The sequence below is a fragment of the Podarcis bocagei genome (assembly GCF_964188305.1).
Source record: "Podarcis bocagei genome assembly, chromosome: 16".
NCBI classification, from domain to species: domain Eukaryota; kingdom Metazoa; phylum Chordata; class Lepidosauria; order Squamata; family Lacertidae; genus Podarcis; species Podarcis bocagei.
Genome location: NC_138142.1, coordinates 29,095,301 through 29,110,066, shown reverse-complemented (window position 1 = coordinate 29,110,066; position 14,766 = coordinate 29,095,301). Strand labels below are relative to the sequence as shown.

At 49.3% G+C, this 14,766-nt stretch overlaps 1 protein-coding gene across 3 annotated transcripts in view; it reads left to right on the top strand.

Annotated features, from left to right (window-relative positions):
* RASGRP2 (RAS guanyl releasing protein 2) overlaps window positions 1-13,735 on the top strand; it is a 43,223-nt gene extending 29,488 nt beyond the window's left edge. For all 3 annotated transcript variants that reach the window (XM_081174095.1, XM_081174094.1, XM_081174096.1), the window contains exons 12-17: window positions 43-158; window positions 4,191-4,332; window positions 5,890-5,926; window positions 6,648-6,809; window positions 12,228-12,328; window positions 13,437-13,735. In XM_081174095.1, coding sequence (XP_081030221.1) covers window positions 43-158; window positions 4,191-4,332; window positions 5,890-5,926; window positions 6,648-6,809; window positions 12,228-12,286 — 516 coding nt within the window. In that variant the 3' untranslated portion in view covers window positions 12,287-12,328; window positions 13,437-13,735. The remainder of the gene's footprint in view (window positions 1-42; window positions 159-4,190; window positions 4,333-5,889; window positions 5,927-6,647; window positions 6,810-12,227; window positions 12,329-13,436) is intronic.
* The last annotated feature ends 1,031 nt before the right edge of the window (window positions 13,736-14,766 follow it).

Genomic DNA, 14,766 nt, shown 5'->3' with positions numbered 1-14,766 from the left:
CAGTGATGTCTTGCTTCCAACTTACCCCCATCTTTCTTTCAGTCCGTCTTCAGGAACTTCGATGTGGATGGAGACGGGCACATTTCCCAGGAAGAGTTCAAAATCATCCGGAATAACTTCCCGTACCTGTGCAAATTCGGAGACCTGGATGAGAATCAGTGAGTTGCCCCTCAGGGAGGTTCAAACCAGCCTGAGGCTCGAACAACTTCCATCCCACCCCAAATGTCATCCCTACCTGCCCTGTTTGTTTGTTTCTTATATATTAATTAAGGTAAAGGGACCCCTGACCATTAGGTCCAGTCTTGGCCGACTCTGGGGTTGTGGTGCTCATCTCACTTTCTTGGCCGAGGGAGCCGGCGTACAGCTTCCGGGTCATGTGGCCAGCATGACTAAGCCACTTCTGGTGAACCAGAGCAGTGAACGGAAACGCCGTTTACCTTCCCGCCGGAGCGGTACCTATTTATCTACTTGCACTTTGACGTGCTTTCGAACTGCTAGGTTGGCAGGAAATTACTGGGTTACTAAATAAATAAATCACCTTATTCTTAATTATTATTCACCCCATCTTTTTGTTTCCGTTTAGAAGCACCCAAAGTGGCTTGCATCAAAAACACAAAAGCTTAACCGCGGCATTACCACTGAAACTCAGGACTTGGGCATTTGAGTTGCTGAGTTCAGTTTGAGAAACAATAGTTTTCAAAAATGGATGCAGGCCTCCAATAGTCCACCCACATTTCCGTTTCTCCCATGATTTCAAGTCATGGTTTTATTTCCTTGTCCTGCCACTTTCCTGCCTGTGGGGTTTGAGAAGGAGCCACTCTGAAGTCTTGAGTGAGAGATGAAAGCAGCCAAGTTAAGAGGCTTGTGTGTCACCTTTAAAGATTAACAGGTTGCCTGCGGCAGACGGTTGGACCACAGTCTGCTCCATCAGATATGCTTGTAGCCGTAATTATTGTGGTTTGTGTCCTATGTAAAAAGGCACCTGACCCAGACCTGCTTTTGGGTGAGGATGTTTAGTAGAATCATACAGCTGAAAGGGAAACCAAGGATCATTTAGTCCAACCCTGTGCAGTGTATCATTGGGGTGGCTCCAAGCTGCTTATGGGGCGCACATCTCGAACTCCTGGTTTGGTCTTGCCGTTTGGGTCACGCCTTTCTCCGAGTTGTGCAAAGGTGACAGTTTTGATTGGAGAAAATGACTGTAGATCTTGCAGTAGATTGTCCCCCCCCCCCCGGTCACAGAGAGAGAGAGAGGGATAGAAGGAAGCCGGTTTTGAGGTTTCAGGGGCAGATAAACTTTTAGCTCTCTTTAAAAATTAAAAAAAGGTTTTCTGACCCAAGTTGCACCTTGAACTTTTGTGCAAATAAGGAACTGGGAACCCACTACAGCGCTGGTTGTCAAAATAAACCTGTTTGCCTTTTGCACAAACCTCTTTCTTGTTTTTGCTGTCTTGGATGAACACAGAAGTTCATCCTTGCAAAATTGTTTTGAAGAAGCAGGAGGGCTGTTTGAAAGCTTGAGCTGTTTTTTCCTGAAGTTTGTTCTTACACCTCTCTTTCTCTCTCTCTCTACACACACACACACACACACACACACACACACACACTTTTCTGTTTTGTGATCAGATTCGACTTTGCAAAACGAATCTTGATACCACTTGAATTTTGTGTGTGTGTGTGTGCTGCGGATCGGGGAGTGAAGAGAGAGACATGGGGGTGAATTGCATGTTCCTTCTGGCAGAGTTGGAGTTTGCTTCTCTTCCTTGGGAGAGGACCAAGGCACCCTGGCTCTCAGCCCACCCTGCGAGCTTCCTCTGGGACTGAGCGACGCAAAACTATGACAGCCGCAGAGTTCTCCTTACAGGCCCCAAACACCAACATCGCTCCTTATTTGGTGACCTGCCTCTCTTGCCTGCTCTGCTTCACTACAGCCACCTCCACCCCAAAACTCTGTGTGTGTGTGTGTGTGTGTGTGTGTGTGTGTGTGTGTGTGCGCGCATGTGCAGAGGAGCGGGTGACGTGGGGGACCTTTCCTCACTCACTCTCTGAATCTCTGTGGTTTCCGGGGCTGCCTCCACCCTGCCTCTCGGTGTGTGGGAACTGGGAGGGGCGAGGCGTGGCAGGGATAGTGGCTGCCTCTTCACAAAACATTGTGTTCAAAGGCTGCCCCATATTTGCCCTCAGGGACACCTAAAGACATGGCCCTCCCCTACTTCCCCACCTGTGAACCCACCCCACTCCCTTGTGCAGCTGGGGCTTATTTTCCAAACAGAGAGGGGCACCCCCTTTCTGGGGTGTGGGTCTGATCTGTGGCTGCTCTCAGGGTTGGGGAGGGAAAATAACCCCCCCCCCAATTCCCTGTGCTAAGACAAGCAATACAGTGGTACCTTGGGTTACAGATGCTTCAGGTTACAAACTCCGCTAACCCAGAAATAGTACCTCAGATTAAGAACTTTGCCTCAGGATAAGAACAGAAATCGTGTGGCAGCAGCGCAAGGCCCCATTAGCTAAAGTGGTACCTCAGGTTAAGAACAGTTTCAGGTTAAGAACGGACCGCCAGAACGAATTAAGTTCTTAACCCGAGGTACCACTGTAGTTTAAGGGTGGTCTGGCGGTGACAGAGCTGAGCTATATCGGGGCAACGCTTTGGTCATTTATTTGTCTGCTTGCTGCCTTAGTGGCCTCCCTTTCAAAACAAAGCGCGTGGGTCTCTCCCACCCTTCCCTTTTGTCCTCACAACAACCCTACGAGGTAGGCGAGGCTGAAAGAATGTGACTGGCTTCTATGGGCCGCTAGGTGAATCGCTGGCTGGAATGGGGAATTGAACTTTGGTCCTCCCTCCTAGTTCTAACCCTGCTTTCTAAGGTGATTTCCAAGCAAGGGTCCGAGCATTTTTGCCTTTGGCCCACTTTTCCCCATGAAAAACTTGCTCTTTAGTGCTAAGTCGGAACAAACAGCAATCCGTGGAAAACCCCTTTGTTCCAATTCAGCACAAAAGCACAGGTTTTCCCGGGGAAATGATCATAGAATCATAGTATCATAGTACCATCGAGTCCAACCCCCTGCCAAGCAGGAAACACCATCAGAGCACTCCTGACATATGGTTGTCAAGCCTCTGCTTAAAGACCTCCAAAGAAGGAGACTCCACCACACTCCTTGGCAGTCCTGCCCTACGCCTTCTCTCTCTCTGGCAAGTGAAGCCAGGATGTCCCCGTCCAGGAACAGCCATCTTGGCTACAGGACTCATTTGAGATTCTTGTGAATAATTTGGAATCCAGGAGCACCCCTTGATTTTGATGTGTTTAAAACCAATCGAGGCGTTTATAGATTTTATGAAATAAAATAAATCGTGTAAGAAGAGTCTGCTGGATCAGGTGTGATGGAAGTGGGCCGGCTGGCCGGCTTGTAGCATCTCACTGTTAACGGAGAAATCTGAGGGCTCCCTTGGACAAAAAACAAGGACACCAGCCAGGAATACCAGAGCAAAACAGCAGCCAGTAGGCTTGGTCTTTATTGAAGACTGTCGTGACAGGACTCCCACCTGCCACAAGGTGGAACAAGATGGAAGCCCCAAACAAAAGAGCCCCCAAACTTTTATTATCTGCTAATCCCCATGTAACACCCCCAACCTACATCACTAATGCATCATGGTTACATTATGAAAGGGGAGGTCTGGTGGCAGTAATCTGAGCATCTTGGACCCTGCCCCATGGTTCCCCTTGCCCTCCACCAAACACCCATCAAGTGTAACAAAAGAGATATTTACGGTACATTTCCCTGTTTCCCAGCCAAGTTAACCACACCCTTTTGTCTTCATCAGGTATCAGGAGGCCAGGAATTATCACTCAGGCAGAGGGGCTGCTGAGTAGCTGAGCTCACATGTCTATATAAATTTCTGAAGTTTTCCCAGTGGGCCAGTACATAGATACATTTATCAGTGAATTGTTACATTTGGTATCATGCAGCAAAGGCCCTTTGAGTAGATAGGAAGAAACTGTGATGAAGTGTTTTGTGGGGACAAATCACAAAAGTCACAAAAGTGATTGTGCTGGTTTTGGTAGTGGGGTGCATGTGCATATCTGCTGGAGGGGAAACCCCCGCCCCCCAGCACAGACGCCTCTTGGTCTAAGGCTTGGATCCTGCAAACGAGGCTTGGCCCCAGTCAAATGCGCTTTCTTCTCTTCCCACAGGGACGGCTGCATCAGTCGGGAAGAGATGATCTCCTACTTCATGAAGTCCAGCACAGATCTCAACGGCAAGATGGGCTTCATTCACAGCTTCCACGAGACCACGTTCCTGCGCCCCGTGGCATGTCGCCACTGCAAAGGCCTGGTGAGCTAATCATAGGATTCTGCAGGAGAAAGGGGCCCCCAAAGGTTGTCTAGTTCAGCCCCCTGCAGTGCAGGAATCGCAGCTGAAGAATCCTCCATGGAGCTCAAGGTGGTGCCCGTGCTTCTCCCCTTCCTCATTTAACCTCCCCCCACTCCCAAGCAACAACCCCCTGCAAGGGAGGTTAGGCCAAAATCACCGAGTGAATCTCATGGCCAAGTGGGGATTTGAACCTTCGTCTCGCTCAGGTCTTTGGCAGACACTCTAACCACTACACCACTGGCTCTCTCAAAGCGAAACAGGATTTGCTTATCATGCCATGGCAGTTTTTAAGTCTTCCCCATTGTAAAGGTTGTGGCCATTTTATTACTGTGATTGCCTTGTTCTGAGGCATCTGAGGTTCCTAGATAGGATTTTATCATTATCTTGATGCATATTTGTAAAACGGGCTGCATATTTTAGTTTGAGGGCTGAAGAAGAAGCGTCTTGGGGTTCAAAAAGCTATGCTGCCCTTCATCTACCTTTCTTTTTTAAAAAAAAATAATATTTATTAGTTTTCCAACAATTTAAACACTACAAAACAAAAAAAAGAAAAAAATAGAACAATACAATACAATATAAAAACACTACATAACACTAATACATTAAACTAACAATACATCAAACAACATCAAACAACATCAAATCAACATCAAACAATTTCAAAGTCTTATCTTTCATTCACTTATTTCAACGACCTCCTCACATGTCCCTTTTTGTATTCCACTTCTGTTAATTGTTTCAGCAATTCCTTTCCATCTTCCTCTGTTTTCTATCCTATAATTCATTCTTAACACATTCTAACCTTATTTTTTCCTTTAATACTCTATTAATCTATTTATACTTAGTTCCTTATAACATTTCTACTAAAGCCATATAGCTTCATTCCAACGTTTTTCTAACATTCATTAATTTTACAATATTTCTGTAAATAGTCTTTAAACTTTTTCCAATCTTCTTCCACCGACTCTTCTCCCTGGTCTCGGATTCTGCCAGTCATTTCCGCCAGTTCCATATAGTCCATCAACTTCATCTGCCATTCTTCCCGGGAGGGTAAATCTTGTGTCTTCCAATACTTTGCGATAAGTATTCTTGCTGCTGTTGTTGCATACATAAAAAAAGTTCTATCCTTCTTTGGCACCATTTGGCCGACCATGCCCAGGAGAAAGGCCCCTTCATCTACCTTTCAGGGCCTTCTCCTCTCTCTTTCCCTCCAGTTGTGCGTGTTAGCAAACTTTTGAATTGACAGACCTCTTGAACTGCTGCCCAAGTGACCTGTGTAGTCTGAAACTTGCGGCACTCCTTTACCAATACCATTTGCACCCTAAGCAAAGTCCCTAGGAACCACTTTGGGTCTAATTTCCTTTCCTTAGGGCCAGCCACTCAGTTTAATCTGTCTTCTAAGGAATTGAAAGGCGAAAGGAGGAATGAATTGGAGGACTGTGTGTGTGGTTTCTTTTGGGCCACCTGAACCTTAAGTGACCTGAACGGGACATTTTTTTCTCCTTCCTCCCTCTCCAGATCCTTGGACTCTACAAGCAAGGACTAAAATGTCGGGGTAAGTTGCAGCAGGAGAGATTCAGAGATGGGTGAAAAGTGTTTTTTTGGGGGGGGCTAACAGACTTCATGGCTATCCTGGGGGGGGGGGAGTTTCCCTAGACCTTTGTGAAGCAGGGCCGAATTTCAATCAAGGCTTAGCACTAGAGCTTGTTTTTGATGGCAGGTAGGGAAAGATGGTCTTCCTCTGAGCATGCACAGAGTGCTCTCTACTAGATCGGAGCCAGAGCTTCCCTGCCTGAGAATATATTTTCTAGTCACCTGAACCTTTGCAGGACAGGTGAGCAACCAGTGGCCTTTGGGGGGGGCACAAGCAGCCCCTCGCCTCCCCAGGTGTGTCACCATCCCCAGGTGGGACAGAGGAATTGGATGGATGGGGCATGAATGAGTGAAAGGCAGTGAGGAATGAATGAAGGTAAAGTAGCATTTGCATGAGAGGAAGAGCCAGAGATGTGTGTTGCTGGATGGAAGAAGGGGTGGAGAGAAGGGGTGCCCCACCCACTTTTTCCCTTGGCCCTGCCCGCTTCTCCAAGGGAATGGGCCACTCCCCTTCGCCTCCACCTGGAGAGCTTGTTTTGCAGAAATCCAGTCCTTGCATGTCCGTAATCTGGACAGGGCTGCAAGCACTGACCATTGATGTCTGCGGAGCAGAGGCAGCTGCCATCCTTGCCCTGCAAGAGGGGTTTGTGCCCTCACTCTGGCTTCCCTCGTGTGCCCTCCAGCCTGCGGGGTGAGCTGCCACAAGCAGTGCCGAGACCTTCTCTCCGTCGAGTGCCGCAAACGCACCAAAAGCGTCAGCCTGGACGGCCCTGCCTCTCTACCTGCCCGCTCCTTCAGCTTCTCCTTGCCCCGGCCCGGGCGGGCAGCATCTCTGCGGCATACAGGTATGGAGAGCCCCCTAGGTAAAGGTAAAGGGACCCCTGGCCATTAGGTCTAGTCGTGACCGACTCTGGGGTTGCGGTGCTCGTCTCGCTTTATTGGCCAAGGGAGCCGGCGTACAGCTTCCGGGTCATGTGGCTAGCATGACTAAGCTGCTTCTGGCGAACCAGAGCAGCGCACGGAAATGCCATTTACCTTCCCTCTGGAGCGGTACCTATTTATCTATTTGCACTTTGACGTGCTTTCGAACTGCTAGATTGGCAGGAGCAGGGACCAAGCAAAGGGAGCTCACCCCGTCGCGGGGATTCAAACTGCCGACCTTCCGATTGGCAAGTCCTAAGCTCTGTGGTTTAACCCACAGCGCCACCTGCGTCCCTAAGGGGGGAGCCCCCTATGCACAGTCTTTCTCTCTCCCCCCTCCCACAGTTGGGGTGGCAGCAGCTATGAAAGAACATTGCCCTTCCACCCTCCTTTTTGGAGACCCTCTTGCTGTGCCATGGCGCAAATTGGATCGGGCAGGGTCCGTCTTGCCCAGAGAAAGCTCATGCGTTTAGAAAACCGAGGCCTGTATCCAACATCCGGCACACAGGGGTAGACTCTCTTGAAGCATGGAGGCTCCTTTGGCTGCAATGGCTGACGCAGAGGAGAGACATAGAGAGGCTTTAGCTCAGCAGCAGAGTGACTGCTTTGCTTTCAGAAGGTCCAAGCTGGCTTCAGTCTCTGTCACCTCTAAGCCAGGCTGTGAAAGACGCCCGTCTGAGATGGAGGAGGAGAGATGCTGCCGGTCAGTGTGGGCTGCCAACTGCTTTGAGCTAGAAGGGCTTGGGATGTTGCAGAAGACCAAGTCAGACACCTGGTCCATGTAGCTCAGTATAGTTTCCGCACTGGCTGGCAGCAGCTTAAAATGCAGAGCAGTCATTTGCTAGACAGTATTCCTGAAGGAGCGTCTCCACCCCCATTGTTCAGCCTGGACACTGAGGTCCACCTCTGAGGGCCGTCTGGCAGTTCCCTGACTGCGAGAAGTGAGGTTACAGGGAACCAGGCAGAGGGCCTTCTTGGTAGTGGCACCCACCCTGTGGGTGGGTGAGATAGATGGACCCTCCTATCTGATGACAAGGAAATAAACAACTATCTGACTTTTAGAAGACACCTGAAAGCAGTCTTGTTTAGGGAAGTTTTTAATGTTTGATGTTTTATCGTGTTCTTAATATTCTGTTGGGAGCTGCCCAGAGTGGCTGGGGAAACCCAGCCAGACGGGCGTAAATTATTATTATTATTATTATTATTATTATTATTATTATTATTAGGGGTTTGTGGCTTGAATCTGCTTGTTTCCAATTGTCAGCACATTAGATGGACCTGCTTGCCCTTCATCCTTCCTCTCCCAGAAACATGCATCTATTGTTGTCCCCAGCTCCTCTTATTTTTCTCTTTATCTTTGCATCCCTCGTTCTTTTTCTCGCAAGCCCACTTGCCCCTCCTTCCTTCCCCACCCGCTGAGCCTCGCCCTGGACCGGAAACCCACTTCCCTCTCCGATAACGGTTCAGCCCAGCCTGGCTTCCTGCCATGTTCACTTCTGGCTGACAATAACTCTCGGACGGGCTTCCTGCCTGGGTCACATCCACCCCTCGCTCACTCTGTGTGTTTTCGCTTTGGGAAGAGGCCATCATTGTGAGACCGTAAGGGCAGCCTTCTGGACCAAGCCAATGGCTCATTGAGTCCAGCACCCTGTTATCAAGAAATGCCAACCAGGTGCCCCAACGGGAAACCAATAAGCAGGACCCCAGTACAAGAGCTTTACTCCCTCCTGTGGTTTCCAGCAACATATTCCTCTTGTGCTGGGCCCGGGGGTAACCCGTGAAACGCAGTCCAGGACCGGTCCAGAATCCGCAGGTTCTGCTGGGAGTCAGTCCGACAGGGCCAAGGCAGGACACGAGGCAGGAAACCAGGCAAGGACAGGTGCAGGATCTCAGGCAGGATCTAGCATACAGCAATGTTGCTCCCGCAACCTGGGACGGGGTCCAACAGCCTTTTATCTTTGTCGGGGTAGCGGCCGGTCCTGATCCCCCGGTGACTCACCTCCCTGTTTCGCCTGAAGACGGGCACTCCTCCTGCGAGTACTCAGGTCTCTCCTTCTCTCAGGCCTTAGTCTCTGCAGCTCGGGAGACGTCGGTGGGTTACTAGACCCAGGGGCCGACTCAGTCTCCCCTGACCCAACCGTAGTGGAGCAGCTGGAAGTGATGGCCCAGCTGAAGGCAACGAGGTAATCCCCGCACCTGGAGCCAGGGCAGGCTCAGGCCCCTGACTCGGCCCAGCTGCTGTTTGTTGCAGGGGAACCTGTGCAGACTGGGACTCGTCAGGATCAGGCCCCAGACTGGGTTCAGATGATGTCTGAGGCAAAGGATCCGATGCAGACTGAGTCTCCTCTGGTTCTGAGTCCCAGGCCATCACACCTCTATTGCAGAAGGTTGGACTGGATGACCCTTGGGATCCCTTCCAACTCTATGATTCTGTTATTCCAACTGGTATTCAGAAGCATTGCTTCCTCCGACCATGGAGACAGGGCATAGCTGTCATGGCCGGTAGTCATTGATAGCCTTGTCCTCCCATCAGTTTGCCTAATCCTCTTTTAAAGGTGTCTTATGTTGGTGGTAATCACTGCCTCCTGTGTCAGTGAGTTCCATAGTTTAGCTACACGCTGGATGAAGGAGGACTTTCTTTTGTAGGTCAGGGCTGGGTTCGGGGGACTTTGTGGCTCAGTAGCAAAGCACTCACTTTGTGCACGGAAGATCCCAGTGGCAGCATCTCCAGCCAGGGCTGGGAAAAGGCTCTCACCTGAGACCCTGGAGCTGCCAGTCAGTGTAGACAGTACTGAGATAGATGGACCTGGCTACAGTACAAGACAGCTGCTTCCTACGTCCCTGTGGGTTGGGGTGCAGTGCAGTGCGGGAGAGATTTCAGTTCTCTGGGCTGCTATTTTCTACTTCTGTAGAAAATAGAAGCAGTGTGATGTGGCAAAATGCAGCATTTCTCGGGTGGAGTGACAGTGGCAGGGAGGAACCGCAGTGCAAACATTTTTGTAAACCACTTCCGGGTTTTTATTACCATTGAGCAGCATGTGAATTGTGAGAAATAAAATAATGGAAATATGTCAATCTCATGAGTTGGGTTAAAAAGCCCCTTTGCAATATCTGAGTGTGAAGCCCCTCTCTGCATGTCGTTGTTCCTCTCGCCATCACCGCCTTCCACCCTGCAAAACATCAGCTGCTTCTCTCTGTAGCACCTTGCAGTGGCTGGATTGTGGAGGAGCATCTCCCCTTGGCGTCCTCTGCCTGCTTCGCAACCCAGGAGTTTGAGATGAGTTTGGCAGTGGCTGCTCTGCATTGATCCAGGGGGAGAAGGAAAAGAGGAAGGTGGCTTTCCCTTCCTGCAGCTGCTGAATTCATGACCGATGAATATATACCCCTTGATATATATATATATATTTAAGTCATTGAATCAGTTTACATAAAATAAAATAAAATTGCTTAAGTTATCTAAAGGAAAAATTAAAAAGTTGAGACTTTTGGAAAGTTAAAGCAACAGTAGACTAAAAACAGATTAAAACTTGCATCGGTTTTCTAAATATCTGGATGGGCTTGTCTAAAGAAATGTGTTTCTAGCTGGCGCCCCAAAGAGTATGGGGATATCAATAGGCAGGTATCAAGGCTGGAGATGGGAGAAAGTCAGCAATAGCTCACAAGACGCCAGTGAAGTTAACCCTTTAGTCAAACCGAAGCGGTGCAGGCCTAGTGATCACAGCGACTCTTCCCAGTAGCTCTTGCCCCAATGAGGCCGTTGCGAGGACTGAAGGTCCCTGCCTTCCTGCCGCTTCTCTAAGACTCCTCCCCCATTTCCTCCCCCAGCAGCCTCAGGCTCCTTTCTCTTGTCTCTCATTGCTCTGCCCTCTTCATACCTCTGCAGGTTCTGTGAGGAGGGGAGCTGGTCACAGCAAGAGGGGGAGACTCCCTAGATTCTTCAGCTGCCAGCCTCGTCTCCCGGCCACCCTCTCCTGCTTCTGCTTCTAGTCTTCTCTTCCTGCTCACCAAACGCAGTTGCCTCTTCAGCTTCTGACCCCTCCTCCCCCCCCCGGCCTTCCCCCTCTGACCACTCATCATGGTCCCACCGCCACTCCCTGGGCTCTGAGCCTTCTTCTCCTGGGGGTTCCCCAGTTGGTGCATCCCAGCACTCCTCGGCATCCAGCCAAACCACGACAGCAGGGAGTTCCAGTGTGTGGGTGCTGCTGCCACATTAAAAGCCTTGCAAATGCGGAACGCGTATTACTTGGCACCTGTCATAGAGCCAGTTCTGCAAACTAAAGCAGTCAAGTGGGTCCATATATGGGGTATACATTGCTGGGGGGTTAATATTTTTGCAGCAAAGACCTGGGAGAATGCCAGAATATATTGGCCCCCCTTTCCATTTTCCATAGAAAAACCTTATATTAACTTTGGTAGATCTTTGGGCATTTGCAATAGTATTTTTAACCTGATAATGCCACGAGACCTTTTCCTTGAAGGTTATACCCAGGTATTTAAAAGATGATACGTGTTCAATAGGTTGATTGCCAATTCTCCATTTGTGTCTCATTCGTTTTTTAGAGAGCACCATAACTTTGGATTTGCTATAGTTAATTGTTAATTGTCTGGCATGACAATACAGTGGTACCTCTGGATGCGAATGGGGTCTGCTCCGGAGCCCCGTTCGCATCCTGAAGTGAATGTAACATGCAACTGGCATCTGTGCATGTGCGGGTCGCGTTTTGCCGCTTCCGCGCATGTGCGTGACATTTTGAGCATCTGCGCGTGCGCGAGCAGTGAAACCTGGAAGTAATGTGCTTCATTACTTCTGGGTCGCCACCGAGCGCAACCTGAAAATATTCATCCCGAAGCTACTTCAACCAGAGGTATGACTGTAAACAGCGAGAGATCTTAGAAGTTTTCCTAGGCCTACACAGGGAGGGGTGTACCAGCCAATTTAGGGGGTTTGGCTTTCTCCATGTTTCCTACTAAGGATTTAATATAGAAGTTGAATAAAGTAGGCACAAGGATGCAGCCTTGTTTAACACCAGATTTCCTTGGATAAATGGCCCTGTCAGTCACACCTAACCCGGACCCGAGTGTTTTCATATAAACTGTGGATGAGACACAGTAGACATCTGTCTATGTTTGAGGCGCTTAGTTTTTCCCAAAGCCTATCTTGTGATATTAAATTGAAGGCAAATGCAAATGTATCCCTATGACTTCCTTGATATTGTATGTGGGCTGGAACTGGTCTGTGACTGAAATAATGAATTTCATTCATTGCTGGGGGCTGTAATTCAAGGAACCTAGCGAAAGTGCCTTTCAATTCAACCCCCACCCTTCTTCGGGTCTCCTTTCAGAAATCCAGGAAGAGGACACGCAAGCGGTGGAGGACGGGGTCTTTGACGTCCACCTATGAGGCCGATGCCAGAGGGGGCAGCCTGTGGGGCTGGCGTGTCAGGTGAGGATGGCTGAGGGTTCCTGGCTTCCCATTCTGGTCCTGGGGGTGAAAGGGGCAGGGGCGGGGCTGCTAAGGAGGAAAAGGGCCCCGCAGTGCTTTGTCCTGGCTCTTCCTCACTCTGAGCTGTGGCTATTGCATGGAGAGCATCCTCTGCACGGCCCACCTTTGGAAGTGGAGCCCAGGAATGTGGACCGTGCACCCCCCCCTTTCCAGCTATTTCTGGGCAATGTGCCTTGTACGATCCTTCAGCATCGGCCATCCTAGTTGGTGATGATGAGAACAGGGGGCCAAAAGGTCCTGGAAGGAGTTGGGCATCGCTCCAATAGCAAAGGCAGTCTCTCCCCTCCTCGGAGTGGGGCAACTTAGAAGCAAGGCAGGGGCAATGGCATGCTTGATGTTTGCAAACACACACACACACACACACACACACACCTCTTTAAATAAGCACAGTGGTACCTTGGTTCTCGAACTTAATCTGTTCCAGAAGTCTGTTCTAAAACCAAAGCTTTCCAAAACCAAGGCACGTTTTCCCATAGAAAGTAATGCAAAATGGATTAATCCCTTCCAGACTTTTAAAAACAACCCCTAAATCAGCAATTTAACATGAATTTTACTATCTAACGAGACCACTGATCCATAAAATAAACAATGTACTGCAGCCACACAATCAATCAGTCAGTAGCTGAACTGGGTTCCACACAGTCACAAAAGCAAAAACAAAAACAAAAACAACCCCCCCCACACAAAAACAGAAACGCAAAATAAATAGCAAAAACAGACAGACCTCAGTGTAACACTCAAAACAGAAGTGTGGCACTCAAAACGGAGCATGTTCAGCTTCCAGAAAAAGTTCACAAACCAGAGCACTTACTTCCAGGTTTGCGGTATTTGGGTTCCAAGTTGTTTGAGTACCAAGGCGTTTGAGAACCAAGGTACCACTGTACAACAAAATGCAACAAAAAGCAATGTCTGCGCCAAGGCGAAATGCAAATTTGTGCACAAATGAAAGCCAAAAGTGGTTGGCACCATCTCATGAACGAACACCAGTGAAATGGATGGACGGATTGGTCTGTCGATTTGCCTCCAACCCATGTCTTTGTCTTTGCAGAACCATCTCCTCCGTGGACACCCCACCACCACCACCACGCCCTCAGCCGTGGCCTTCCAGTGACCTCCCCCCAGCTCATGTGGGATTCTGTGTGTTTTCATGGGGTGGGCTTGAGATATGAAGAGAGGCGGTCCACTGAGGTTTCGTCCGGAACCCCTCCTTCTCCTTGGACACGCCTTCTGGGGGGTGCTGGGGCCTCTTCCTCCGATCGCAGGCCTTCCCGAAACGTGTGTATATTTGTATCAAGAACTGGACTCAAAGATGTAATAATTATTATAATAAATTTGACACTTCCTGCCTGTCCATCTCTTCCATTCTCAAAATGCCCCTTGGGTAGGGCTGGGTGATACCTGGTTTTCAACATCACGATATATCATCAGTTAACCATCGCGATATACCGACATATCACAATGTCTGAAATAAGGATGGAGCTGTGTATTGGCTGGCTTCATGGTTTTTCCCACATTGTGATTTTTGCACAGCACAAACACACACACACACCATGATTCACAATGTATTGCGAGGTCAAAAAGTATGAAACTGTTATCATGATATAGATTTCAAACTGGTTTTGGATGATATATCGATATGTCACCCAGCCCTACTCCTGCGAGGTTGACCTAAGGAGGGTCTCTCTCTTTCCTCCTCCCTTTTTCTCTTTCTTTGAGACTCCCCACTCTCTCTTCTGTGTGCTTGGCTGGTTTCCCCTCCAGGTCCCACTAAGCCCCACTTCCTTCTTCTTTCCTTTGACCAGGCCGCCTCCCAGTGCTTCAGCAGCAGGTGGATATCCAACAGGTGAAGCTGCCCTACCACCTCTGTACCTCCATGTCACCTAACCTATTAAGAATCAGTTGCAAACTGCCGCCTTTGCATGCGCAGAGTGGATGCAAATTCTCCGAAATCCAACCCACAGCAATGCTGGGCAGGAATTGCCATGCAGCTGCCTTTTGGGGAGGCGGGTGGTGGCGGAGGTAGGGTGGGGTGGGGGGCTGGCATCTTCTATGTAGAACAGTCCTGGGGAGGGGAGGGAGGGGGGCACAGTTGATTGGATGAATATCGATATGATCTCCCCCTTCATTTCTTGTCAAATCAGACAGGGGAAGAAAAGAGAGAAAAAATAAAATAAAAAACCCAGTATTGATTCCTATCCGCCCCTCTCCCTCATGCGTCTCCTCTGGGGTGACAGCTTCTGTTTATCATTCCATATGGCTCATGTCAACACTGCCTTCGCAGGGGCCTGGAATTTCTGGCAAGGTGTTAACACGCTGCACAAATCTGCCTCTTGCCCCCTATAGCAACATTTCCCTCTGCTCCACAAGCTCACACACAG